Raw genomic sequence first — 27,228 nt, forward strand, 5'->3', positions numbered from 1 at the left:
GAGCCACAAGGTCCGTTTCTGAAATTGTTTTACATATCAGTAAAAAAATTATTCCGATTAACATCTTACCTGCTACGAGAGAAATCCAGACTCTCTGGACCACTGAAGCTGGGTAATTCCATTCAGCGTTCCTGGGTCCTCCAGGACGGCCTGTGTGACATGCCTTCATGGGGGTCTCGAGCGGGACAATCAGGACATCTGACCAGGCCCCACGCTTTCCTCAGGCGTGCAGGGTCCAGGGGCCAAGGTCCCGAGCGCAGAGGGGAGAGCTTGCTGGAGATCGGCTCCAGGAGGCCCGAACAAGTATGCCGAACGGATTCTCTGCCTTTTCCCCAAGAACGGAACCTCACCACGGACAGCAGAGAGGACATCGGCTAAAGCAGCGATCTCAGGTTACGTGAACAGAACTGGCCCTCACATGAGGCTTCTCTTACACCCCAGGTCAGGTGTGAATTTCAAGCTTCCTCAAGTTACCACCCTGATTTCTCTTCTAGCCATTCTGTTTGCCGTTTCCCCCTCTAAAGGACAGGTCTTGGTCTCAGAAATAATACAGAAATTTTTATGACTCCTCCGATTCGTTCGCACCCCACGTGTCACTTTTATAAACTTGGGCCTCCCTCTGGAATCATCTGAGTCCGTGAGGATGCGTAGGGCTTGCGTACTTTGACATCCGATACTGGTCGGCATTGACATCACGGAAATGGAAGTTCCCAGCCAGCCCCTGCAAATCACCGTGGCTGCTCCTGCAAAGAAGATTTACCATGCTCGGACTGGTAAATCAAACGGCAACAGGGACAGCGAGGGGCCAGGAACTTTGTTTTGTTTCTACACAAGCACGGCACTCGGGCACTCGCCTCGGCACAAGGGAACAAGGACGGCAACGAGGGAAGTACACCGATCAAGTAACAGCAGCAACATTTCTGTCTCGGAACCCAAACACAAAGTGCGTCTTTGTGGAGCATTTGGGCCGAGGGCATGCCTTTTCCATGACATCCATTGGGCGTGTAACTTGAAGCAGCAACGCTCAATGGTTTCGTGGCCTCATTGTCCGCACGTCCACGGGCTGACCTTATCGTGTCGCTCTCGCGGGATGCCAGCCTTTGCATCTGAGCTGCTTATTGACAAGAGCTACTTACACAACCTCTGGCAGACCGGGCTGAGTGACAGCAAGATGAAGGAGCCCGAGGAGCGTCTTCACACCCGGACGTGCTTCTCTGGGACACTTGATCACTTTAATCTGTTCATGACAAGCCATGCCACAAATTCATTGTGAAATACAACACTGTACGCTGCATTGGAAATGCAAAGTAGTTTAATATATGCTCATTAACGCACATTAAGGTCAAACATAAGTCATAGGATACTTACAAAACTTTAAAGAGTGTATAATGTGTTTTTTCTTTGTTCAATAACGCATGCATTTTCTCCATAAATGTGGGAATTACCACTTGTCAAGATTGACAATTTTACCATCTTACTAATTTGCATATTTCACATTAAAGGCAGTTTAAAGAAGCTACTTGCCTTTGTTTACAAAATATGCTTTTGGGATCAATTAATGGTGAAGCTAAGAATCCTCTAAGCCTATCAAAAAAAGGTATTAAAATTTTAATGATTCAACAAAATTTATCCCCATACCTCAAGAACTACATAAAATGTGGTCAAGCTCCGTAAAACTACTTTTTTGGGGGGGTCTGTGAAGAATTCAAGCTATTTCAACCTTCTCAAACTCTGTGTGTGTGTGTTAAATAAGTAAAGTGGGTGGCTGACGACACAGAAGAGAACATTTAAACAAAAGCCGGAACAGGCATTCATTGAGACCAAGTGTACTTTCAGGAACGCAAAAGCTGCCGTTGAATGGATTACAACTAAAGCAACTGTTGATCACATTCCGACAGAAATGACAGGTTTCGAAAAGCGATCCGCGTTTGAACAAAGCAAGAAGCGCAGAAGAGACTTCAGTAACGCATCATTTAAACTTTAATGCAAACCAAACTTACAAGGAAGGGCAACTGTCAGTACTTCTGAGAACCCCCTACACTGCGCACATCTGAAATCCCTAGCCAGTGCACACAACTGAAAACACACCATTTTGTGAACATTTTTAGGATGACTCATGATTTTATTTATTGGAACCCAGTCTAAGTACCTGCAGCAACACAACAGATGCACAGGACAGACTGCTTGTAGAATGACAGGAAACCGTAAAGCCAGCAGTCACACCCACTTCCGCTAGTCGAGAAAAAAAAAAAAAAAAAAAAAAAAAAGTCACTTGAATACCTATATAACTCCGCCATCCCCAGGCCAGTTATATCCAGACAAATTCACCCACCATCTTTTTGTCCCTACATCTGCTAAGCTAAAAAGAGGTTAGGAGAAAGGATACAATGAATGAGAAAAGGACCTATACCATCTGTCCCTGGAGAGGCCACATAAGGACCACCAGGGTTACCTAGCTGATAGCCTTTTTACCACAGTCAAACAAAGGAGGTGGCAATGGCCCTGGGGTCAGGAGTTGTGCAAGCTTTCAAGGACTGCTACGCTACGCTGCTAGTCACATCCGGTAGGCTATTTCTGCTCAGCCCAGACCCTCGAGACACTAAGTACCATTAAAAAGGAACTGACCGGAAAAGTGCTGGAAATCACACCAAACGCTCAAGTGAATGACGCCGGTGAGGCCTGGTGTGATCACAGGACGCTAGTCAGATTAGGCCAGTGGGCAACATGATGAAAAGGGTATAAACAGTACCACGTTGTACAATCAGACAGACGGGGTGAAGCAACCCAAGAACCTCACCGCAAAAATGGCAATGACAAACCAACTTCTGCCACGAAGACCTCCAACATCAGCAGTGAGGAATCTTTAACAAAATTGGTTACGAAGTGCAGCTTAAATTTCAGCAAAGGCAGTCAGCTGTCTTATTCCAACCACACAAGCAGAGTGTTTTTCTTTCACATTCGTCAACATCTTATTACATTATGCTACAGATTTACTCTTTCTGAGCAAAACAAACAGAAACTGAAAATGTCACTTCTCAATAAATCATTTACATCTGCTCCCCTCAACACCACAGAAGCATGAAAAAACTTAAACAGGTAAATGAGAACCTGGATTTTGCCTTTCCAGGGGATTAACTTTGCCCAGATTGAAACTGCTGACATAATCCTCACAATGCACTTTCTGCAAAGAATCTAAAACAGCTAGGTGATTTGAAAAAATTAAATATATAGATAACCCGAAGAAAACCTCAAAAACAAAAAACAATAATTTAAATCAGTCAGACATAAACCAGCTCACTGTAACTTTGTATTTCTAGCATGATGTTGCCTTTTTATGAAACGTGACAAATTTTGCATGTTAAAGTAGTGCACTTAGCTCCAATGTGGTATTATACAAAAAAGCGAAAATTTCTACAAAATTGTAAAGGAGCTGTAGGAAAATTGACACAATCACCTTTCCCAATTATGGATTATCGGTTACATCTCATATTTGGTTAGAGATGGAACAAAAGTGAAATCAAAACGGATTTATTACAGTGTAAGGCAATACCCTGAGTAACAGAAGGTAAGGGAACGAACGTGAATAGGAGTATAAGGGTGAGGGGGCGGGGTCTTGGAGACAGGTTTTCAAGGATGTTCATTCAAGAATCACTTCATTGGGGACAACTTCAGTTCATGAAACTGCAACCAACAAACCAAAAGCACAGTAGTATCTCAGCTAGTCCTCCAATCTTCAAGCTGATGTGAGACTGCAGAACAGTTGGAGGTCAAGCCAATGGCTAAGCAAACATGCAGCTAGAAGTTGGGGTTAGTGGCTCCAGCACCTTGGCACTCGATGATGTAGGTTTCACCTGTGGAGTGCTCATCTTCAGCCTTGGTCACGGAGAACTTTGCCTGCAGGGAAGTCAAAGACCAAAGTCTGAGTGACTCTATAAGAAGTCATTGCTTAAGTGTACACACAAGACCTATCATCAGCATCCCAGATGTCAGACAAGTGTAAGAGGAGATGAGCTGATCCTTTTAAATATGCAGCTGAACACTCATCTCTACCTTTGAGACAGATCACATCCTTAATGTACTTAGTTGGCTAACATCTGACTACACACAAGTTAACCAAATTCAGCATAACATCTACTTAAAAAACACAACATAACATTGCCCTCATCTTCTGTATCTTTTATGCAGACAGGTTTCAGCCTACCTTCGTCAGCTGTTCAGCCACATGGATGGCAGTTTGCGTGTGTAAGGTGAGCGGACCAGTCCGAATCCTAGATGTGCCCTTCACCAGTGCCATGAAGATAATGAGCTGCCAGTGAAAGAGATGCGGTAGTTATAGAAGCGTTCTCAACCTGTAAGAGATTGTTTCTAGGCGTCGGCGCAGCACTCCCACCTGGTCCTGCAGGAATTCGTCCACGCAGCCATTATGTCGGATGTTCCTCAGCAGCATCTCTGCAGCTTCCACACCCACTTTGTCTGCATACACACCTGATTGGAGTGTAGAGGAAAAGTAGAGGTCTGACTATGCAGGTAACACCTCCCTAACACCCAATGGACCAGTGGTTAGCGCTTCAGCCTTGCACTCAAAGGACACAGGTTCAAAAGCTACTTCTTCCTGCTGCTGTACCCTTGAGCAAGGTACTTAACCTAGACTGCTTCAGTAAAGATAACCCAGCTGCATACATGGGTAAATCAATGCAAGTAGCTAACATTGTAAATCACAGAAGTATCAGCTAAATAAGTAAAACATTAAAAGATAAAAATGAGCTTACATGTTTTAAAGATGGTCCATTAAGTACTTATAATGATGTTCGCATATCTTATACACATTTTATAGAGGAAAAGTTACACATCTTAATACCAGCTTTTAACAAACAAAATTTTAGGCTAACCACTGATTAATTTTCATAATTATCTGGATGCTCATTTCACATGTTTGTTGCTGTCTGTAGTGTTTAAAACATTCAGAATTGACAGGCTCTCTCCATTGTGTCTCAGTTTACTCAGCCTTTGCGGGACACTGCCATCTCCTGGCACAAAAAAACCCCACATAAGGGCTGGACACAGCTGCACACTAGCAAGAACAGGAGAAAAACTAACCTTTTTTACCAAGCGAAGAGCCTGCAAATATACAGCCGGTGGAGGATTCTGCAATGATGCTAAGAAAAAACAGGGGGGGAGGGTTGTTTTCTCATAAAAATACTTCAGTAGGGCATCTGCAGTGAGACAACGTAGAGAAACAAGCAAATCACAGCAGTTTTGCAGAAGAGGCTTTAAAAGTGACCGAGCTCTCCCAGCTTCTGATTTACGTGACCTTTCTGTTTGAGAATAAATCACAAATAACGAAAGTGGTCCTTCAGAGTCTCCAGCCAGCACAGCGAAATGAAGAGTGGAAGCAGCAGGCCAGCCGGCAGTAAAGGAGCACTCACATGATGCCGTTGCCATTGCCACAGGCCTTGTCCTTCTCCTGTAGTGCCTGGATATTGACGTACAGGTCCTTTATCTCCTTCCTTATGGTTCGCACTGCTGCTGTTAACATGTCTTTTGCCAGCTGGATGGGTGAGAACACAGCCATTACTATAGTATAGCAAGTTACCTGAAGTGACCCTTCTGCTTCCTGCAGCATTTAAAAAATAAAAAAAAAAAAGCAGCATCCCCCCCAGACATGTATATCAAATTAAATGGAGTTAATTGTAGTTGCTGTGATGAAACCTAGAGTTTGTGTTCTGTCCAGCCTGCTTGCCAATCCCCGTTAAGACAAAACGCAAAGTCATGACATGGAGCATTCAGTGTGAAAGTGGACTGAAAACACAGAACTAAATTTACTCACAGAATGGTCACAAATTCTAAATTATAAAGAATGGCATCAGTCAGAAAAAAAAAAAAAGACTACAAGCAGATGGACCACTTTTATAGAATAATTTAATCACTTATGCACTACATGAATAAAATAGTAAACCTGTAATGGGTGACAGATTAATTACAACTACCAAGTGCAGCAGTTTCATCAGCATTATTTTCCGTCCACCTCTACCTAAATTGCTCCAGTAAAATTATCCGGCTGTATAAATGGGTAAATAATTGTAAGCAGCTTAACATTTTAAGTTGTTTTGGAGAAAAGCGTCAGCTGAATAAACGTAATTAAGTTGAGGCCTTCCTTAAGCCAATCCTTAAAGCCATCCCACCTACCTTAAAGGGCAGAACACCAGCAACAAAGGCCCTGCCATAGATCTTTGTGATGTTTCCTCTCTCCATCATAGTAACAGGACTGAGCTCCTTCACTGGGTTCACCTTCACCACCACCTCACCTCCTCCTTTGGGGTAGTATCCCCTGTTAGAAAGAAACCAGGGCCAAAACAATGACAGTAAAACATTAACCAATATACACAAGGATTATTTGTTTGTTGTGATGTTAAGCAGAATTGAAGTAAAACTGTACTTCATGTTACCTCATTTTCAGATCACAATCGAAGTGGACCCCAAATTTCTCCACGATTGGCTTGAACACCTAAGGGACAAATGTTCTATTCCAGTCACAACAGAAATCCCCAGTAAAGTTAACCGAAAGCCTGTTCGGCAACGAGACACATTATATGCTCCTCAAAAAGCGGGGGGGGGGGGGGGGGGGGAACCTGTCATTCGTGACATTTTCCCCACTTACACTCATCACGAAAAGAGATGGTTCCACAATCTGTTACGAACAGGGTCTAAAGGACATAAGAGGCTGCATGAAGTAATCTGTGAGCAGATCACCTTGAGGGTGTAGTCAATCTGCGGGGCCATCTCAGCATTGGTGCCCCCCTTCAGACAAAGCTCCGAGGGTCCATCAGCAAAGAGCGTGCAGGGAAGGGACACCTGTAGAAGCAGCCCCACGCTCCTGAAACACATTAAAGATCCAACAGTAACCCCAGGTGTCCACAAGCCCAGTTCATAAGCTTGTAGCAAATCACTTTTAGGAGGGAGGGAGAAAAAAAAAAAAAAAAAAAAACACACAAGGATAACTTTTAATCAAATTATCCTATATTTACAACCAACTGGAATTAAAGAAGCTCAGAGCAGTTAGAAAAACATAACTGATTTAACTTCATATTTGGATCGTAGTGTTCAGAATTCTTAACGGATAACTTCTGGGAATAAACTTAAACATTATTATGCAAAGAGGGCACCTAGGTAACGGGTAAAGAGAGTGTACAAAAGTGGACAGGAGCAGTTCTGGTGCTGAAAAGTCACTTTGCTCCAGGCTCACCCCGCAGTATGGGTGTCTGCCAGGTGACTGCCACCCTTGATTTTGCCGGGGGTCAGCGTGATTTCCGTGGAGCCCACGAGGGCCCCCTCCAGATTGCCGTCACTCATGTCCCTGAGCAGCTCCAGACCCGACAGATGCTGAGGCCTGCAGTGAGGGGGGGGGGGGAGGTGTTCACAATCAAAAGAAAACTCCCGTCTGTTGGCTCTCATTCATCACCAACTGCTTCAAATCTGGCTGCTAAACAACAAAAAACACTTTTAGGAAACAATGGCTTTAAAGACAGAGCAGATTTTGCATTTTTTTTTTTTTTTTTTTTCCAGTGCGCTCCAGCAAGTTAAAAAGAGGGGGGGGGGGAGAAAGAAAGAAAAAAAAAAAAAAAAAAAAAACACACCACATCCGACCGCTTTTCTGCATTTTATTATTTTATTATAAACTACGTCTGAGTTTGTCAAAAATGATGCGCGGTGGCGCTGGTTGAACACGCGCTGGAGTGGGTCGCACTTTTCAGGGAATCAATGCAGAGTGAGCGCCGGCTCAGAAGTGCGGGGAAAGTTGGAGCGCAGCGGAGGCGCGGCGGAGCGGCCATGTGCCGGGCCTCCGCGCTAACAAAGGAGATCCACATCCACTGCGCGAGCGGCTTGCGTGCGCTTCTCCCCCGCGGCGCGCGCCACCACCAAGGGGCTCGGAACTCCCGCTCCCACGCCGGAGTGCGCGGCTCCCCGCGGGATCTGGGTGGACTTGAGGACGAGCACCCGAAAGAGCGAGCCGAGCTTGGAAATCAGCTCCGCTCGCTTTGTTTGGGTCAGGAGTGACGGGGGGTCCTGGCCGCACTCTCTGCACGCGCTACTGAGCCGTGGACAGGACGCTGGTCTCGGAGGGGGGTCTGCGCACTTACGGATGCGGGTCCGAGTCAGAGTCCTCCCTCACCTGAGCCCCGGTGTGCTTCTCCCCGCTCGGATCTTGTTGATCTTGATGGGCGAACCGTGGATGCAGCTGAGCGCCGCGGACACCCGCAGTATCTGACCGCCCTGAGCAAGATGGACAGCAAAACGGCAGAAACGGGAAAGAAAGGGGTGGGAAAGTAGAGGGAAAAGACCATGAAACACGGGAACACACCCGTGACCCGACCCCCTCAGACTCAGAACTTCGGAGCGTGTCTGTTGCGGACCACCCGCCGCCGCAGTAACATCTCGGTCGCCGGCGCACTCACTCACCCCCTCCATTACGCTTCCGTCCATTTCCAGCGTCGTTGCGGCCATTTTTCTGGAAGGAAGAAAAGTATGGATTTTTAAGTATAGTTTCCCGGCCCGAGAGCCGTGGAGCGAGTGTGTGGAAGAAGAGAGGAGGATTGGCGGCGAGCAGGTCGATGCAGCAGGCGACTCTCGTCCTGCGCTCGGAGGACAGAAACGAGCGGCGACTGCGCGCAGACAATGATGAGCCGAGCGCGAAGTTCCCACAGCGCCCTGCACCGTGTTTACAGAAACAAAAACTGCTGATGCGACCGCTTTTATTTCACACAACACAACGTGACTGCTCTTCCTCCCTTTTCGAAACGAGCGAATCGCTTACTGTTATTATTTAAGACACTTCGAAACAAACTCGCCAGTTAAGAGCGAGAACGCGTCTCTGGTGCGGCAGAAAGTCGACTGCTTGCGTCCGTGCGTAGACATGCGCAGACGGGCGCAGAGCGGCACAGACATGCGCAGGAGGGACGTCCCTGTGTCCGAGCGCGTTGTGAGAGAAAGTTCAGGAGACAAGAGAAGAGTTGAGTCATTCGGAAATATCGCTAGACGCGGACGAGCACGAAAAACACACTTTCAGTCATCAGGACAGTCGTTCTAAACGTGCACTCTACCGTTATCTTGTTTGTGAAAGGCTCATACTGTATTATACGGGGCAGCTGGTAGTGGTTAGAGTTGGTGTTCCATGATTTGGACTTAATCCCACACCCAGCTGCAGTACCCTTGAAGGTACTTACCCGAAATTCAAATTGCGCCAGTAAAATCGCCTATCTCTATAAAAAGGTAAATAACTAAGTAGCTTAACATTGTAGCTCGCATTGGACAAAAGCATCAGCTAAATGAATCAGTGTACTATTGGATTTGGTTAATGAAGGCTTCAAAAATGGCTCAAAATATACCAATATGTTTCTTGATGGAATAGAAATATAACACACTTAGTATAAGCGTTACCAGGGGCCGTGTTTCCTTTCTATTCATGCCACCCCACTTTGGTCCTATACTTGTGTATATCTCCATTTAGTGCAATTTTTAATCTTTTTATAACCCTAATGGCTATCAAGGTGTCACCTCACTGCCAGTACCTCAGTTTATCTCAGCCTGTATTTCTGAGCTGCTGCTTAACGTATGACGTGTGAAATGTGATGACAGGATGGCCAGATGGTCCCGCTGGACACCGCGAGGTGAAACTGAAAAAGACTTTTGTCTGGGAGACTCATGCAGATGTTCTGGGAAAGTTTTAACACAGAATTATTAAAGTGGAAAGCGGAAACTTCGGAATAAGTACAACCGAAAAAAACAAAATACACATTTGCCTGGAACAAAGAGAAACTATAAAACCACTGGGGGCATTTTAAATTTTATTACCCTGTAATATTTATATCAGGAAGAACCAGCATTTTAAGAGTCTGTTTTTTTGGCTCATTCCTGTTGTGTACATTAATAAAGAGACATTCTTAGTCATTTTTTACTGTTTTTTTATTAACTACAAATCAGTACACCGTGTTTTCCCCTCGCTACCCCCTACTTCTCTTCTCATTCTGTAATCTCGCGATATTTATGTATTAGTCTACAGTTGTTGGAAGCTGTTTACTAATGTTGCTGCTACAGTATTACCACTCATTGCCTGTGTTTTATTGAGTCTCTTTGGATGTTACTTGGGAGAATTACTGTAAACTATAACGACGGTAAGCACAAAAGCATGCCACTAAAGCGTCAAAAAACATCAGTGCCTTCAAAAAGAAAAAATGAAAATTTCTGGAGTTGTCACGTGTGTAGGGAGAACGGTGTTTTGGTGGGTCATGTGTCGCTTCTGTGCATAGATATAATTATATATTTCTCCACACAAAGGAGCGCAGTTTTCCTACTTATTTGGCCTGTAAAAATGTTCTCGCAACTGCGAAAAGTAGAGTTGTTTTGGTCACATGCTTATAAATACGTGTACCCCGTTTACGAGTTACTTTTCGCAGTTTATTTTTTTTAAATTTCTATAGAGTTAGTGATTCTCTTACTTTCTCCTTCACACAGATACTTAAAGCCAGAGTAGATAGAGCTTCCCTTCAAATTCGGCTTTTTGATTGGCTTTTAGGGGGGAGGCGTAACTCTTTCGTCACGTCCGCTCAGACAAGTGTTTGGAATAAAGATGGCGGCTTTTGCAACGTTAAGAGGTTCATTCACTTTTATGCGGCATCTGGTAGGCCTGTATGCATTTGTTACATTTTGCTACGGTTGTGTGCAGTGTTCTGGGGCAGCAGCTGATTCAAATTCATGACTTAACCGTGTCATCTTCAGTGTACAGTTACAAGGTTGGAAAGTCATTTTGAAGAGCAGTTGCCTAGTTAGCTAATAGGCTAAAAGCTAGCTATGAATCAAACTGATGCAGCCCCGCAGCTAAGGGAGGGTGAACTGTGGGCTTCGCAGGATACTTATCGTATTGTTCAATATACGCACGATTGCTGTGTCTTAATGGACGGATAAGAACCTTGTGACATGCGTTGGTGAATTACTTCAGACAGTGTAGTGTTTCAATCGGTGTGAATCAGATACACAACAACTGAGCTGTAAATTTTGAAATTCCTAAGCTCCGTCACAGGCATTCCTGAGAGGAGCCGGTAGCCATGTATTGCCATTCACTTAAGCTACTTTCAAATAATTCTTAGGTGCTGTGAGAAATAATTGAAAAAGCATCAACATCTTAAGTGCAATGATTATAGAAAGATGAGCATTAGGAACAAAACACAGTGTTCTTTCACAACTCAGCTCAGGCTGTCAGAATCATGAGCAGGAAGGAAGGGCTACTGTGACAATATGACAGGTGTCACCTCTAACCTTCAGGATACACTCCTCAGCAAAGATAGCCAAGCTGAACAATGACATTTAGAACACCGAGCTGTGTAAATTGGCAAAATGCTAAGTCTTGTGATGATCATGATGATGATGATGATGATGAGCACCACTGGGGGCGTCTGCATTAGACTAACCAAACGTAGTGCTTGAGGACATGGAAACCCAAAGGTCATTAGTTTGAATCCATCTCTTCCGATATTCCACTTGATCAGGATACTTTCTCTGAATTGGTACAGTAAGAATGGGCTGCTGCATCAATAAGTACTGTGTCAGTGTGGATAAAAGCATTACCTAAGCAAGAGATTAATTTTTTTTTGCTGCTGTTTTTGTTGTAGTTCTCCACATATCATTATAAACACTGCTGCTCCAGAGTGAAGGTGGTTAAACCAGTATTTTTGCTCTGTTCATCTTCTCGTATTATTTACCCACAATGTAGGAATTTTAAAACCAGCTATGGTGAGTGTCCTTCTTGGAAAATATTTTCATATCATGTCTGTAAAAACATTGTTACCCAGTAAAAATGTTAATGGTCTTGAGCATGTTGTCTTTTTCTCTCTTCAGGTAGAGCAGGCCCAGTCTTACAGTTTAAACTGTCTGACATTGGTGAAGGCATCATGGAGGTGACGGTCAAAGAATGGTGTGCTTCCAATGTGTTTTTTTTTATTTTTTATTTTTTTTTATGTATTATTTTTAAATTGCCTTTTGGAGTTTTCTAGGGACAGTGTCTTACCTGTAATCTTCTACAGATGGCACTGTAGACAATAACTTTTGTTTTTGCCCAAAACATCTTTATATCCATTTGTGGTTTGTTCACAAACGCCACTGAGGAATATAATTCACTTCCTGTTAAAGAGGTGTAATGCTACAGTGTCTTAGAGTAACCTTAGAGTATCAGTGCTGTTCAGCAGGTTCTCATTGAGCAATGCAGAATAGAGGTGTCTCTGTTCTTTCAAGGTGTCTGATCAATATCACGCTTCCTATTTTGGAACGTTATGTGCAGTAACATTTTAATAACAAGGACATATAATATGTTAGTCTAGAACTGCAGTATAATTGAGAAACAAGGAAACTGCTAAGAAAAAGAAGTAATCAATAAAAAGTGTTTCTGGGCATCTGTAATTGAACTGTTTTGTGTTTTATATGAATTCTGTTACATATATTAATCAGTTTGTTGTTCTTTGTGTCAGGTATGTCAAAGAGGGTGACAAGGTGTCTCAGTTTGACAGCATCTGTGAGGTACAGAGTGACAAAGCATCAGTCACTATCACCAGCCGCTATGATGGAGTAATCCGTAAGCTATACTACGATGTGGATTCCATTGCATTGGTGGGAACGCCACTTGTTGACATTGAAACCGACGCAGCCCATGGTATGTTATGCTATCAGTATGGAGTTATGTACTGTTATTTACCAATTTGCACATATATCGTGTGTTTAACAGGTTAAAAGAGGTTGAGGGTGCTATGTAGACTTTTTGCACCACCAGCTCCTCAAGAATCTGTGTATTTTAGAACTCAGAATTTAATGATAAATAATGCTAAAGGGTTGACTTGCAGTACCATCTGAAATTCATTGGTCAAAGTGGGCAAACTGGACAGAAGTGTCTCCTACATCTCTAGGAATGGCTACAGAAAAGCTTGGAAGACATGTCAACCTTATGTGTTTTATAGTGCTCTTGTTTCCAACAATTGTACACAAGCATTTTACTTGTACTATGTGCAAAAGTAGTGTCCTCATCTTATTGCGGAGTAAGATATTGCTAGATAACTTATTCAGATGTCCCTTTTTCTCTTTTTATACACGCCTTTTTTCTTTTGGGGCAACTTCAGGGAGCTTTATGAAGGGGTCCCCCCTGCCTCTTTTTGTGTGCAAGAGTTTATATTTTCTCTCTTCAATGTTACTGAATGGCATCCTCCACTTGCATTCTGCATTTTCTTTTTTTACATTTAGCTGATGCTTTCCCCCAAAGCGTCTTAGTGTTAATCTACTTTACAATTATTTACCCATTTAAGCAGCTGGGTAATTTTACTGGAGCAATTTTGGGTAAGTACCTTGCTCAAGGCTACAACAGCTGGAGTTGAGATTCAAACCTGCAACCTTTGTGTCCAAAGGCACCAGCTCTAGCCACTAAACTACCACCTGTCCTCATGTTTGTCACTCTTGTTTACAGATGGAGCCCCAGAGAAGGATGTGGTGGAAACACCAGCCATGTCACATGAAGAACACACCCATCAAGAAATCAAGGGCCACAAGACCCAGGCCACTCCCGCTGTGCGCCGCCTGGCCATGGAGAACAATGTAAGTGATATTTGCACCAGCACTGACTGTGGCGTGTTTACAACTCTAATACAAGGACACCAAACAGAATAGTTTTTCATTTTCTCACAACTCCATCAAACCACACAGATTTGGATATCTCTTTGCCTTGGGAGTGGGCAGTCTTGGTTCTTGCCTCCAATAAAGTGAGCTTATGCTGGTTTTTCAGAGCTAGTTCTCAGCCTTTCTTAGGATTTTGATTGAGTGTATCATTTAAAATCATATTAAATCAAATGTTTTGATGTTTTTAAATTCTTTTACAAGTGTGTTACATTAGTGTTGAGTGAATAGATCCTCATAAAGAAAATGACCACAAACATTCAGTGTAACTTTAATAGTGCATTGTAGTCAGAGTTACAGTGAAGGCAGATTGAGCTAATTTGAAAACAACCTGCCATCTGTATGACCTCGGAAAACTGAATTGTTCTGGTTTACAGAATCAGACATGGTAACTACATAGAGTTTGAGAGGTTCACTGTGGGTTGGTTTGTATAGATCCTACACTACAGAAGGCTGTGATGAGGTGGGGGAGCCACAGCTGACTTCTCCTGGCTGTGAATTGAGTTAACATAGAGAGATGTTTTTTTTTGTTCTTCTTAGTTGAAACCATTTCTACAAGCAGGGCATTCATTTCTGTGCCTTTTTTTTCCCCCCATGCTAAAGGAGATCTAATATAAGAACAGCTTCTCACTGACTGCTGTGGAAGTCCTGTTTTGGTATTCATGGTTTATGTATGTGGGGGATAGGTTGAGCACAGACCAGGTTTAGGAAAGTGTATTGACTATCACAAAAGCACTGGGGAATTACAGAAATGTCCAAAAAGTGAATGCCTTCTTTCATTATCGTGCTTTCAGCATTAACACTATACTGCTTGAAACTATTGCTTTTATCGTTTCATCCTCCTGAACTTGCTGAAGTTCTTTCTGCTAAAGCTAAATGTTTGTGTTACAGGTACACATTTAATGTGTTAACATACAGAAAAATATTTTAATGCTGCCTTGGTGTCAAAGTGTAATATAGGCAGCCATTATCAGTTACTGAATTATCCATAGTTCCCTGTGCTCAGTACTCTTCACTCTGTCTTGTTAAATTTCCCATTGTTTCTCCTCAGATAAAGCTAAGTGAGGTAGTGGGGACAGGAAAAGATGGACGCATCCTGAAAGAGGACATTCTTAACTACCTGTCCAAACAGACAGGAGCCATCCTTCCACCTTCTCCTTACCATGAGATCCAGCCACCACCTCCAGCTGCAGCAGTTCCTTCAGCAGTAGGGCCTAAAGACAAGGTTCCCCAACCTAGTCCTGCCCAGCCTGTGATCCAGAGACCTGTCTTCACTGGCAAGGACCGTACTGAGCCTCTCAAAGGTGAAGCAGATCCTCAAACTTCAATGGCCAAGGAGTCTGTCTGAAAGTAAAAACTGACTTGCTTTCTGACATCTTTGTCAGAACAGTAGTCCAACAGGGCCTTATGCTACAAGTGATCTGTGAGCTACCATTTGATACTTAGTCCCAGTAACCAATATGTTGATATATATTTTACTCATTCGTAGCTTGTTCAGTTTTTGATCCCTGTTTTTTGTTGGCAGGTTTCCATAAAGCAATGGTGAAAACCATGACTGCAGCTTTGAAGATCCCACACTTTGGTTACTGTGATGAGGTGGATATGACCAAGTTGGTGCGCTTACGCTTAGAGTTGAAGGAACTGGCTGAATCCCGTGGTGTCAAGCTCAGCTACATGCCATTCTTCATCAAGGTATCTAATACACATTGATATGCTTAAGACACCATATGAAACATCAAGTCAAATAAGTTTCCTCTTCTGGTCACAGACTTAAATGAATATTAATGTTTCTGTGCAAACAGGCTGCTTCACTGGGCCTCCTGCAGTTTCCTATCCTCAATGCTTCTGTGGATGAAGAATGCCAGAACATCACCTATAAAGTAAGTTCTGCAGTCATTCATTACAACAGGATGGCTGCTGGAATTCTGCCAGCTCGGTGATTTCAAGGACTGGAAGATGTATGGAAAGTTCACCATTTCTAAACAATGTCTTATAGATTCTCTTGGAAAGATCCCCTGGCTTTTGTATCATAAGATCATTCTGCAAAGACTAGATTAAATTAGTTTCAAAATGAAGAAAATATACCAGTTAAAGCACATTGCCGTATACAGTAGTTGATGCTGCTGGTAAACTGACTTTGTGCTATGCCAATTGTTCAGTAACTTAAAAAGTGAGGCAGAAGAATAATCTGAGGTGGATGAAAACTAGTTGGTGTGGTGTTTTCCAGGCAGCACACAACATCGGCCTGGCCATGGACACAACACAGGGCCTGCTGGTGCCCAATGTGAAGAATGTGCAGGTCTTGAGTGTCTTTGACATTGCTGTGGAGCTCAATCGCCTACAGGCCCTTGGTACATCTGGTCAGCTGGGCACTGCCGATCTCACAGGGGGGACCTTCACCCTCTCCAACATTGGCTCAGTGAGCACCGCCTGAAAAGGGGAATTGTGAGATTATTGAATGAAAACCTCATCCTTATAATGTTTTCTTGATGTGTTGTTAGATTGGTGGTACCTATGCAAAGCCTGTGATCCTGCCTCCTGAAGTAGCTATTGGAGCACTGGGGAAAATCCAGGTTTGTGATATTGATTTATTAAAAATCAAGATGTTCATGATTTAGGGTTTATTCCTGAGGAAATATGAACAAGCCATAGATTCTAACTTCAGGTACCATCAGACAGTGGGGAAAAACATCCTTTGTGTGTCAATCCCCTCCAGGTGCTTCCCAGGTTTAATTCCAGAGATGAGGTGGTGAAAGCTCATGTCATGAATGTCAGCTGGTCTGCAGACCACAGGCTCATTGATGGGGCCACCATGTGCCGCTTCTCCAACCTCTGGAAGTCCTACCTGGAGAATCCTGCTACCATGGTGCTAGACCTGAAATGAGTGAAGTACTGATTTGATCAGAGGCAAAATGGAGGTGACCATGTGGAGGTTAGAGGGTTGGTTTTTTTTTTTTTTTTTTTTCTTTCTTTCTTTTTTTGTTTTTTGGAAAAATGTGGCTGGAACTCAGTTTTTTCTGGTTCTTGCAGTCAGTGAATTATTTTGGGTCCGTCACTTCCTGTAGCAGTCTTGGCATTAATATGGATGTTAACAAAAAACAAGGACATCAGAACCTTATCCATATCCACAGAATTGTAGTCTACAGAATAGTTTTAAAATAAGCCTTGTAATTGCCTTACATATTGACAGGGTCCGCATGTGTGGTAGATGCGGCCTGTGGGTGAAAAACATACTGGGGAAATCACACAGAAATCAGAGTAGAGATGCAACGTGACTAATACAAACCTAATACAAATAATACATGCTTCACTCTAAGCAATATGAAAAGCAGTGATTCCAAGCAGAACTTCATGAGGACAATGGGGGCTCGATGTTGTACTGAGCAGAACAAGTGTGAAAAAGTATTGGGTTGGGGGTTGTTGCCTACCTTCTTTAAAGGTCCTCTAAATGTCACAACGGAAGGTAGGTTTTTCATGTCTGATTTTGATTTGCTGCTTTTTGTATCTTGGAGTCTTTCCTTTCTTTCTAGTTTTAAGCCATTTATTTGAAAGGAAGCTAAATGTGACTATTTGTGTACTTTAGGGATAGTGGGCACTTAGTATTTATTTTTATTATTTAGGAAAGTATTTCCTGGTTCCACTTGGTTTGTTGACCTAACAACCTGTAATCGCTGGTTACACTCCACCGTTTGTAGTGTGGCTGGGGAAGACTAAAGAAAAACTTTTAATAAAATTGTGGTGTGCTCTACCTGTGTTTATTCTTATGTTTTGTATACATGAAATAAGACTACTTGTACTGTGAAATTTTATTACATTACCAGACATGCATGAACACATTTCCCTTATCTATATTAGTATAAGAAAGCTCATTATTGAAAAGGCTTTGCTTGAAATAGAGGTGTCTTGGGGAAAGGCTGCTGCTTGGATAGACAGTTCCTTTTATAACAAGCAACTGTGATCTGTATACACATAGTGACAGGGACCTGTTTACCTTTTTGAACAAGGTTAATGAAATAGTCATACAGCACCAAGATCTTAATTACAATGCAAACCGTTTCAGCTTTGCCTTATTTTCACTCTCCATGAAAGGAGCATGAGGAATAGCCATTTTAAGCCATCACCCCATCCTTTTATCTTACTGTTCTAATTTCTTATATACAGACAGAAGAGTATAAAGTATAGTACAAGGTTAATGTTCTTAGTTTGAATTGCGGTCTTACTGTACCCTTGATTAAGGTACTTACACTGAATTGAGGCTACCCCACTTTATAGATGGGTAAATTGTAAAGTTTAACATTGTAAACCACCTTATACAAAAGGGTCAGCTAAATAAAGGTGGAGATGGAGACAAGGGGTCCTGTTATTGTTTCAAAATCTGTGACGATGCTGTTATGCATTTAAAAGACTTTGCAGCGTGCAATTGGCCTGAAGTGTGTGCGCTCATCTCACCTATTGCGAGGCTCTCTTCCAATCACAGGATGAGAGGACAATACCGAAAGTGGTTATCACGTGTTCCCTGCCACTACGTGGTCTTCTGAAGGTGCACTCCGCTGGTAGAAAGCTGACGCTGAGCCAGATTGCGGCATGTGACCCACACTATTCTCAGTGCCACTGGTCCCTGAGCTAAAATTACACCCCCTCCAGTGTTGCATTTCATTAAAGAACACCACTGACAGACACGTAAAGGCAAAGGGCTAATGTGTGACATTAATTCTCAACGAGAAAGGAGATTGTAATGAAAATACATGATTTAAAGAGTTGTACATAGGCTGTACAAACACTATTCCACTTGCCTGATGAGATTGCCGCCAGGGATGACTATCTCTTGACATGAGTGCGGTAAGTTCCAGTGACTGTTTATGTTGGTAGCACATGACAATGGAACCCATGTCTGTTTCAAAGTAGTGTGAGGTGTCCTACATGAGTCATATAGTAATATGTCTGAGAAAAGACTAAGAAATGTCAATGGCATATTATACTGTTATACTGATTTTATAATTGAACTTTAATACTATGTCTGGTCCTTGATAAAAAAAAAAAATGTAGGCTTCAAAAAATGTCTGTCTTTGATGGTAATTGAGTTAGAAGGTGTAAAAATGCTAGTAGTAGACCCTCATCTTTTTTTCATAAATAAACTGCATTTGTGCCATCTGTCTCTTCTGTTTGTGTTGATTTACCACAGAAATAGTCAGCTGCCAGAGGACTCTGCTCTGTGTGGTCACTCAGGCTTGGATTTTGTTCCGCGTTTGAAAGGGAGGGGGTGGGGTCGCCATGACCGGGCTGGCGGTGTGTTTCGGGACAGTGAACTCCATCAAAGCTCTTTGGGAGACCAGGATAAAGAAATGCAAAGAGGACTTGGAGAAGCAGACAGAGCTGAAGGAGAAGGTGGCTGTGGGCAGGTAAGAGGGCTCAGCTGTGACCAGTTTCAGTTTGGAACATTCATGTAGTTACACGAAAGGGGTCCATTTCTGAAACCACGGTAAACAAACAGTGAGTTGCGCTCTGTTGCTTCACACCAGGCTGAAACATGCCTGGGAGGACCGGATCACCTTGGCCAAGCTGAAGGAGAAGGTGGTGACAGAGGATGGGAGAGTCATTTTAAGGATAGAAAGAGAGGAATGGAAGGTACTGTACTAACATATCTTTTACTACTAATTAAGTCTTCCCATTAAAATACCATGTTTTTTATCCTTTGACAGCAACACTTTGCTGTTTTTATTTCAAAAGATTGGTTGAGTCATGATGGCACGCTGTCTATCCTCCTGGGCTGTGCATTCGGACATGGGTTCGAACCCAGCTCAGTCTGTGTGGAGCTTGCGTATTCTGTCTGTGGCCATGTGGGTTTTCTCCAGGTGCTCTGGTTTCCTCCCACAGTCCAAAAACATATTTCAGGTGAACTGATGATTCTAAACTCCCCATATTGCCTATGCCTGGCTACATTAGGTAAATGATAGAGTACCTAACATTGTAAGTCACCTTGGGAAAAGATTCCTGCTAAATTCTACTCAGTAACTCCTGTAAGCAGTTTGGATAAAAATATCTGTGAAACGGATTTATAAATGTTAATGTAATCTAACTTTGCCTTTCCATCCAGTACTCTCCTTCATGAAATGCTAGGAAACCCAGAGGTACATCAGCAGGCCAGGATACGGTTTGAGAACCAACTCTCTCTGCTCCCTGTTGTTCTCCATCTGTCAGACCCTCCCACCGGTGCTCGTGCAGCTCTGTCAGGTCCAGGAGTGGCAGCTGCACCGGACAGGCCTGCAGAAGATCCCACACTTCATTGCCAGCTTTGAGAATCTCATAGTGCTCGACTTGTCCCGCAACGCCATCTCAGAGATTCCCAAGGAGATTGGTCAGTTTAGTGGATGTGGGGGGTTGTTTGTCTTCATTACTTCTGACACAGGTTACAAATATATGCCTCTAGTAACACTTCACACTGGTTAAGAAAACAAGGCATCGCCAATGTTCCACCTCCTCCAGGTAAGCTGACCAGGCTGAGAGAGCTGCTCATGAGCTACAACCGGGTGAACAGCATTCCCGAGGAGCTGTGCTGCTGTGAGAATCTGGAGAAGCTTGAGCTGGCAGTCAACAGGGACCTGGACGAGTTGCCTGCGCAGGTGTTTCGCACGGTGCTGCCTTGCTCTTTGCATTCTTTGCACATTGAGCGGGGCCTTCGCAAACTCATGATCCCAATTTTCCCTTCCTCAGCTGAGCAAACTGAAGAAGCTCTATCACTTGGATCTCTCTATGAACCAGTTCACCACGATCCCTGAGTGTGTGGTTGATCTTCCTGCCCTGGAGTGGCTGGACATGGGTGGAAACATGCTGCAGTACCTACCACATGACATCCACAGGTATGCCAGCATCATTCCCCACTATAGACCAATTCCAGCTGGCCACCATGGTTCTGGGGTTTGAATTCAGTTCAATGTATCGAGCTTTCATCTTGTCCCTGTGTTGCGCAGGGTTCTCCCACAGTACAAAGATGTGCTTCAGGTGAATTGGCGACTGTAAACTGCCCGTTGTGTATGTGTGTCTGTGCATCTTATGTTGTTCTGCTGTGTAAACGGGTGAATGGTTGAAGGGAGTTTAGTGAGTGTAGCACTCTATAAGTTTCCCCAGCTAAACACTAAAAAATAAAAATAATACATGACATCCTCTGACGAAATTCCACAGGTGGCCAGCAGCATTAAGGGAGCTGAGCCCTCAGCTGGAGCGAAGTGACACTGACTGTTTACATTCTGCCTACACCAGAATGGAGAAGCTGCACACACTGTGGCTTCAGAGGAACGAGCTTGAGCACCTGCCCGACAACATCAGCCGTATACCCAACCTGGAAACGCTGGTGCTCAGCAGCAACAAACTGCGTGACATTCCTGCCTTGATGGAGGGAATGAGCAACCTCAGGTGACCCATTCCCCAATCCTCTTATACAAGGCCACAGCCAAGAAACTAGCCTGAAAGAACTATTACTCTAAATAACCACAATTTCAAGTCAGGACCAAACGGCATTATTTTTTTTAAATGAAAAAAATTCTGAGTTAACAACAAAAATATAAATATTTGCAAGGTTTTCAGAACACCTAAGGGCGGCATGGTGGCACAGAAAGCAGCGTTGGCGCCTCATAGCTCCTGGGTGGTGCAAAAGAATGTGGATTTGATCCCTGCTCAGTCTGCATGGATTTGCATGTTCTCCCCGTGTTCATGTGGGATTCCTCCATTCCTCCACTCCAGTTTCCTCCCACTGGTCAGGTGTATTGGTGACACTAAATTGTCTGTAGCAGCAGCGGCCACTGGTTACTCGGTCCCAGGGTAAATGGTGAGGGCTGATGACAGGAAGGACATTAGGTCCAACCACAATTCCAAATACATTTGGAGGTAAAAACACCAAACCTAGATTCTCCAGGACAAAAAGCACGGTGAAACTGAATAGTAATAATTCTCAGAATACCTAAAACAAAACTTATTCTGCTTAAACTTAGTCCCTGGTATTTCATGGTGTACCTTCAGATTTGTCAACTTTAGAGACAACCCTCTGACGTTAGATGTGTCACTTGCCAAACCGGACACGTCCGAAGAAGACGAAGAGGAAGATGACAGAGAGATGTTTGGAATAGAGTTCATGCACGCCTACATCCAGGAAGCTCGACAAAGAGGTTATGCTGTGCTTAATGTTCATTGTGTGCATCGGAGGTAGAAACATACACCTTTTACATGACGAAAACTGTTTTGCTTTAGAATTTTAAACTCATTCTGTTAAATTATTTTTCCCCCCCAGAGTCCCAGCCAAATTACACTTCAGTACTAAATGTGACCATCGAGGCAGGACCAGAGATAACATCAACACAATGATATTGCACGTTTGGGCTTCCCCCGTCTGCTGGTTCCTTCCAAAGGTGTCATTTCTATTGCTTCCTGTCAAATACGTCCTCTTCGCTGCTTCGTCTCAACAATGACATGTCCACGGCTTCTATTCAACGGAGACATGTCCATTGTTCCAGTGAGCTGCTTCCAGCCAGTGATGTTATGCCTGAAGCTCCGTCAGAAGTTTCCTGTGCACCGTTTGCTACTGAGGGTGGCATCGACTGCTTTTTGCTTTGTTCGCTGCTTCAGCCAACAATCTCATGTCTGCACGTCCTCTGCAACCTGTCAGTATCATCCTGCTTGTTGCTTCCTGTCAGTGATGTCTTTTCAGCTCGTCCAAGCAAAGGATGCTCAACTCTAGAGTTCCATGCAAGAAGATTACTTACCAACAGACATACAGAAAGTAGTGACTCAATGGACATCAGACAATAGTATAAAACCACCATTTAATCGATGCCTTGCCATGTCCACATGTTCAGGTCAGCATATCTACTGCACATAATCTCCTTTGCCAGTTTGATCCTTCAGCTAGCAGCTGTGGTGGGTACAGCAGTGAGAAGCACATTCTCCAAAGACACGTCTCTGCTGGTGTAGTGATGCAGGTGGGAGGTGAAGCCATGGCGGCGCAAGAAATGAACCCTCCCATAGTCGATAAGAACTTTGCACAGGCGTCCCACGTGCTCACGCTCCTCAGCTGACACACCTCTTTAGGAATAATGGAAAAAGGGCACACGGGATAATGAATGGGGAGCTGACAAGGAATGTTAGGTTGACAGGCAATACACACTAAATGTAAAAATAAATAATGCATGACTCAGAATGTCTAAATACTTAGGTTTTTCATAATCCTGTGTTACAACCCACTCATGTAAAAAGGTATTACAAAAACCAAAAACAATTCCCGTAAATGCTGAGTTTTTGCTGTAATTACTATGATCATAAACTGACTTCACAAATGCTGAGCATTTGTTACAGTTTTGTGAATGCTGGGCATTATTTGAATTATGGGGGGCACGGTGGCGCAGCGGGTTTGGCCGGGTCCCGCTGCGGGGTGGGTCTAGGGTTCGAGTCCTGCTTGGAGTGCCTTGTGGCAGACTGGAGTCCCATCCCGGGTGTGTCCCCTCCTCCTCCAGCCTTGCGCCCCGTGTTGCCGGGCTAGGCTCCAGTTCACCGCAACCCCACTTGGGACAAGCTGATTCAGACTCTGTGTGTGTGTGTATTTGTATTGTATTTCCATTTAAAAGGCCACAAATGGTAAGAGGATGCCTAATACCTCAACCCATGTGTTACAATTCTGTCTACTAATCCCGTTTCCTGAGAGAGAGCACAAATGGATGTTCTGTGTGCGTCAAGACAAACTGTTAAACAAAGGCTTTATGTGAAGAAAAATGCACACACTCACTCCTCCAAGCTATTCGGTACGATTGCCTCCTCTTTTTCACACTCTTCAGTCTCCTCTTCTGGGTAGTGGCCCTTGCTGTTGTTAGCTCTCCTGAGACCACAAGTAGCCCAGCTGGACATACGCTGGTAGGCAGCAAACTCTACAGCACCCAGTCCCCGCTCCTGGAAAAACTCCTTTCCCACATAATGCCTCCATTCGCAGCGGTGGTGACAGCACAGGGCAACGGCCAGCCCAGAGACCACTGGCTCCCACTCGACATCTGCTGTCCCCAGTGCCGTGGGTGGGGCCTCGGCTTCGCAGTCCTGTCTGGCGCGTTTTTTGGGGGGCTGGTCGGGCCCTTCACTTGTTTCCTTCCCAGAACTCTCCAGCAGACACCTGAGAGCCAGATCTAATGAACATGGAAGACAAGGAAGAACAGGAATATCACAAGGCATAAGGCTGTCTTTCACAGGGGACCTAGTCATTGTCATATCCTGCAGCAAACTCGTACTGAACCTCATCAATGGCTAGCATTTACCTGTAGCTGCCCCACACAGATGCTTGCCCACTCCAACAATTGGAAGCTTCTTTTCTCTGAGAAAGGGGACTCTACCTGCAAACCAAGCAAAAACAGAACATGTAAAGTAATAATTATGTCAATTTACAGGTCAGAGATTGTCTAAAAGCTACAAATCATGTTTGTATTCTTAGAGGAGATGGAAAAATGTTACATGTGGATTATTTTTTTAATAAATAAAAATATTATTCAATTTGTAGTCCAGTTTGACTGGTCTCTATTTACAATTTCTAAGCTTGTTTCATGATACTTACGCAGGCTAAGATGCTGAATGTCTACTTGTAATCTTTCAAATATGGAGTCTGCACTTCTGTGTTTACCATCTACCTGAAAAACCAACACAAAATATCGCAGGTGTTACAAAGAAAACATCTTGTTGTGCGTTTTCTGAAAAAACCCATATCTTGGCAACGCATATCAGGAAGACTTGTGTTGTAATGTTACATACCTTAAAGCGGGTGCTTGATCTTTCCACGAGCAGGAAGTGGACATTGTGACACTCTTGCATGGCAACATGCATCCAGTGGGACAGCTTTCCTTTCCCTGCACCAAACTCGATAAAACACCTGTCTGCCCCCAGCAGGCCCAAGGTGTTCATGTTCCCCAGAAGGGAGGCCTTAGGGAATAAACAAAGTGAAAGAAAGTCTGACTTTCAGGATAGCCTTATAGCTAATTTAAACAAAACTAGTCAATGAATTCAACCTCATATTTTTGGGAATCACTTTCTCGATAATGTCAAAAAACTGACTGCAATCACATACTTGCTGCTTTAAATGTTTGAATGCAGAGTCACCATTTTTTGGGTCACTAAGAGCATCATTAAGAGCAGGGTGGGATAATATTCTTTCTTCATATTTAGAAGTAATCCCTGTAAACAAAACAAAAATTTAAAAAGGTAAACAGCTGCACTCCCATAATAATATTTTTTTTTCATTCCAGTCACTTAGAACCTAAAACTTTAGAAGAATTCAAAATCTGAACTGTGTTACTCAACACTCACCATCAACTGCCTTCTTTAGTCTTTGAATCAACAAATCCAACTGTACCTTGGAATGATCAGCTATGGGAACCTGAACAGATGGATTTAACTGTTAAGCAGTAGATTTATATACCTGATTGACTAAAATATCTAGAGAATAAATCTCAAAATGTAATTCTTCACCTCATTTACGAGAGGTTCCTCATTCTCTTGCGGTCCGGCATTGATATCTTGAACATAATACACCTGCAGTAAGAAATACAACAGTGACCAGCTCAGAGCAGGACCTTATAAATTCAGTATTGACAAGATGCATCCTGAGCCCTCTGAGCTTATGAGCCCATCAACAGACTGTTAGTGCACTATTCAAGTTACAGCTCATAAAGACAGGAATCGCAAACAGGCTTACAGGCTTTGGCTTCTCCCTAGAATTGCACTTCTTCAGATGTTTTGCCAAACTGTCTTCAAACACTGTACTGCACAGGCAGGAAAAAAAAAATGCATCAGGACACAGCAAACTACAGTCAGTATTACAGCATTTCATTTACAGCACTGTGTACTCTTACTACTCACTGTTTAGGATCCAGCGGGCAAGGGATTCTTCTTCTCTCACCTTCTTGGCCCTTGCAAAAGCCAAAAAAAAAGATTTATGGTTTCATTCTCCAATTGTTAATGCAGCTGATATAGGGGAACATCTGAGTGTGAAAACCACAGCTGAGGAAAACTTTTCATAGTTAAGTTTACATTTACTTGTATTCATTTAGCTGACACTTTTCTCCACAGTGATTTACAATATTAGCCTACCCACAATTATTTATGCAGCTGGGTAATGTTACTGGGGCAATTTAGGGTAAGTACCTTGCTCAAGGGTACCACAGCTGGAGGTGGGATTTGAACCTACAACCCTTGGGTTCAAAGGCAGCAGATCTAAGCACTACACTTCCAGTTGTTTCAAGTCTAGACATGTAAACACTGCAAGTTTTGTTGAGGCAACATCTGGGAAAGAGTTTGAAAAGGTGCTTTTTGCTTTAACAAAAGGTTTCGCGACCAAACGAAGGAGGGACCCGATGCCCTGGAAAGCGAAGAGGACACTGCTGCGAGTCTCCAGACGCGTGTAACTGAAAAACGACACAAAGATGCAATCTGGAGAACTTCAATATTGTACACAGTTTGGTCCTCAAAAGCAGTTTCAGCTCCTTTTCCAGTTCCTGACTGGCCTTGGAATTGACCTTTCATCAATGAATATGTTAACGTATAACAACCTTTAGACAAATTTTATTATAGCAAGTGACAGTTTAACTGTAAAGGAACCCATCTGATGTTTAAAACTTGTCTTCCTTCGTGAACACCTTTGCTAAATTTGTTTTTCTTTTGTATTTGTACTTTTATTTTGTCATAGCGTACGGGTAGGGGGCTTTTATTTTGATACGGTCTAGTTTTCCCAAGAAAACGCGTTATACTATAGAAGGGAAATTAAATGTTAAATACTCGTGTTTCTTCTTTTTACACCACCCGCTCTTACGATGGTGGAGGTTGTCAAGTTAGATTTTCAAAAAATCAAACCATGATCATCAGTCTCAAGTGGGAGGAGAAAAAAAAAAAACAACACTAGCTTCCTCCACTGTGGGTCTTGGCGAGTCACGAAAGGTGCTGTTCGTTACACACCCCGTCTGCGTGTTCCCCACAAAGCGTCTTCCCGCGCCCCACTATCATTTTGCAGAAACGCTTCTTCTTTGCGACATAAAAGCGACATCTTCCCGGTAGAGGAGCAGACACGCCGTCCGCCGGCAGCTCCTCCATCTTTCCGCTCTTCCTCGACGCTCTACGTTTGTGAGCGAGAGGCCGCGCGGGAGTAGCAGCGCCACCTGCTGCAGGGAGGGAAAGTTGCACGTTTCTCCGTGCGCACAGAGCGCGGACATACTCCTCCGCACGTACTCTAACTGCAATAAACGCACAACTTCCGAGTGACAAAGGGCTTTTAGTAAGCGCAAAACAGTTTAGAGGTATAATAATTTAAATAAAATAGCAGATACCTCTACAGTTTTACATTACATTTATTCATTCATTCATTTTCACCAGGTACCGAATGACTAATCAAGTCAGAAACTGCTCCCGTCCAAGAGAGCACACATTCTACTGCTTAGACGTTACAAGGTGGAGAGCGAAGGGAATGTGCCCTCTAATAATAACATTGAACCCCTGTCCTGTGTGTAGCTCCAC

The 27,228-nt window shown here is 43.5% G+C and overlaps 4 protein-coding genes across 8 annotated transcripts; 2 read left to right on the forward strand and 2 right to left on the reverse strand.

Moving 5' to 3' along the window:
* Nucleotides 1–1,957: 1,957 nt before the first annotated feature.
* On the reverse strand, nucleotides 1,958–8,908 carry rtca (RNA 3'-terminal phosphate cyclase). Of its 2 annotated transcripts, XM_018726701.2 has the most exons (12): nucleotides 8,813–8,908; nucleotides 8,458–8,506; nucleotides 8,171–8,271; nucleotides 7,244–7,387; nucleotides 6,751–6,874; nucleotides 6,447–6,505; nucleotides 6,187–6,328; nucleotides 5,427–5,548; nucleotides 5,098–5,156; nucleotides 4,391–4,485; nucleotides 4,202–4,306; nucleotides 1,958–3,894 (listed from the first exon to the last, which is right to left on the reverse strand). In XM_018726701.2, exons 2-12 carry the CDS (start codon nucleotides 8,500–8,502, stop codon nucleotides 3,796–3,798), a joined length of 1,095 nt encoding a protein of 364 aa, XP_018582217.1. In that variant the 5' UTR covers nucleotides 8,503–8,506; nucleotides 8,813–8,908; the 3' UTR covers nucleotides 1,958–3,795. The 2 variants fall into 2 exon arrangements, with proteins under 2 accessions (XP_018582217.1, XP_018582218.1); XM_018726702.2 differs by lacking the exon at nucleotides 8,813–8,908 and having other exon boundaries at nucleotides 8,458–8,806.
* Nucleotides 8,909–10,065: 1,157 nt separating this feature from the next.
* On the forward strand, nucleotides 10,066–18,967 carry dbt (dihydrolipoamide branched chain transacylase E2). Of its 2 annotated transcripts, XM_018726842.2 has the most exons (13): nucleotides 10,066–10,169; nucleotides 10,571–10,675; nucleotides 11,664–11,784; nucleotides 11,890–11,965; nucleotides 12,516–12,697; nucleotides 13,499–13,626; nucleotides 14,756–15,008; nucleotides 15,230–15,396; nucleotides 15,507–15,584; nucleotides 15,932–16,123; nucleotides 16,206–16,277; nucleotides 16,421–16,636; nucleotides 18,887–18,967. In XM_018726842.2, the coding sequence occupies exons 2-12, from the start codon at nucleotides 10,625–10,627 to the stop codon at nucleotides 16,586–16,588; spliced, it is 1,488 nt and encodes a 495-aa protein (XP_018582358.1). In that variant the 5' UTR covers nucleotides 10,066–10,169; nucleotides 10,571–10,624; the 3' UTR covers nucleotides 16,589–16,636; nucleotides 18,887–18,967. The 2 variants fall into 2 exon arrangements, with proteins under 2 accessions (XP_018582358.1, XP_029110866.1); XM_029255033.1 differs by lacking the exon at nucleotides 18,887–18,967 and having other exon boundaries at nucleotides 16,421–17,442.
* Nucleotides 18,529–22,081, forward strand: lrrc39 (leucine rich repeat containing 39). 3 transcript variants are annotated; one of them, XM_018726845.2, is made up of 9 exons: nucleotides 18,529–18,543; nucleotides 18,958–19,103; nucleotides 19,224–19,329; nucleotides 19,903–20,059; nucleotides 20,188–20,324; nucleotides 20,416–20,561; nucleotides 20,962–21,114; nucleotides 21,718–21,863; nucleotides 21,986–22,081. In XM_018726845.2, exons 1-9 carry the CDS (start codon nucleotides 18,535–18,537, stop codon nucleotides 22,057–22,059), a joined length of 1,074 nt encoding a protein of 357 aa, XP_018582361.1. In that variant the 5' UTR covers nucleotides 18,529–18,534; the 3' UTR covers nucleotides 22,060–22,081. The 3 variants fall into 3 exon arrangements, with proteins under 3 accessions (XP_018582361.1, XP_018582360.1, XP_018582362.1); XM_018726844.2 differs by having other exon boundaries at nucleotides 20,884–21,114; nucleotides 21,718–22,064; XM_018726846.2 differs by having other exon boundaries at nucleotides 21,718–22,064.
* Nucleotides 22,082–22,111: 30 nt separating this feature from the next.
* Nucleotides 22,112–26,810, reverse strand: trmt13 (tRNA methyltransferase 13 homolog). Its single transcript, XM_018726843.2, has 11 exons — nucleotides 26,674–26,810; nucleotides 25,582–25,631; nucleotides 25,418–25,484; nucleotides 25,192–25,254; nucleotides 25,030–25,099; nucleotides 24,791–24,897; nucleotides 24,478–24,645; nucleotides 24,284–24,356; nucleotides 23,991–24,065; nucleotides 23,474–23,861; nucleotides 22,112–22,776 (listed from the first exon to the last, which is right to left on the reverse strand). Exons 1-11 carry the CDS (start codon nucleotides 26,806–26,808, stop codon nucleotides 22,596–22,598), a joined length of 1,377 nt encoding a protein of 458 aa, XP_018582359.1. The 5' UTR covers nucleotides 26,809–26,810; the 3' UTR covers nucleotides 22,112–22,595.
* Nucleotides 26,811–27,228: the final 418 nt, after the last annotated feature.

This window comes from Scleropages formosus, chromosome 9, assembly GCF_900964775.1.
Source record: "Scleropages formosus chromosome 9, fSclFor1.1, whole genome shotgun sequence".
NCBI classification, from domain to species: Eukaryota; Metazoa; Chordata; class Actinopteri; order Osteoglossiformes; family Osteoglossidae; genus Scleropages; species Scleropages formosus.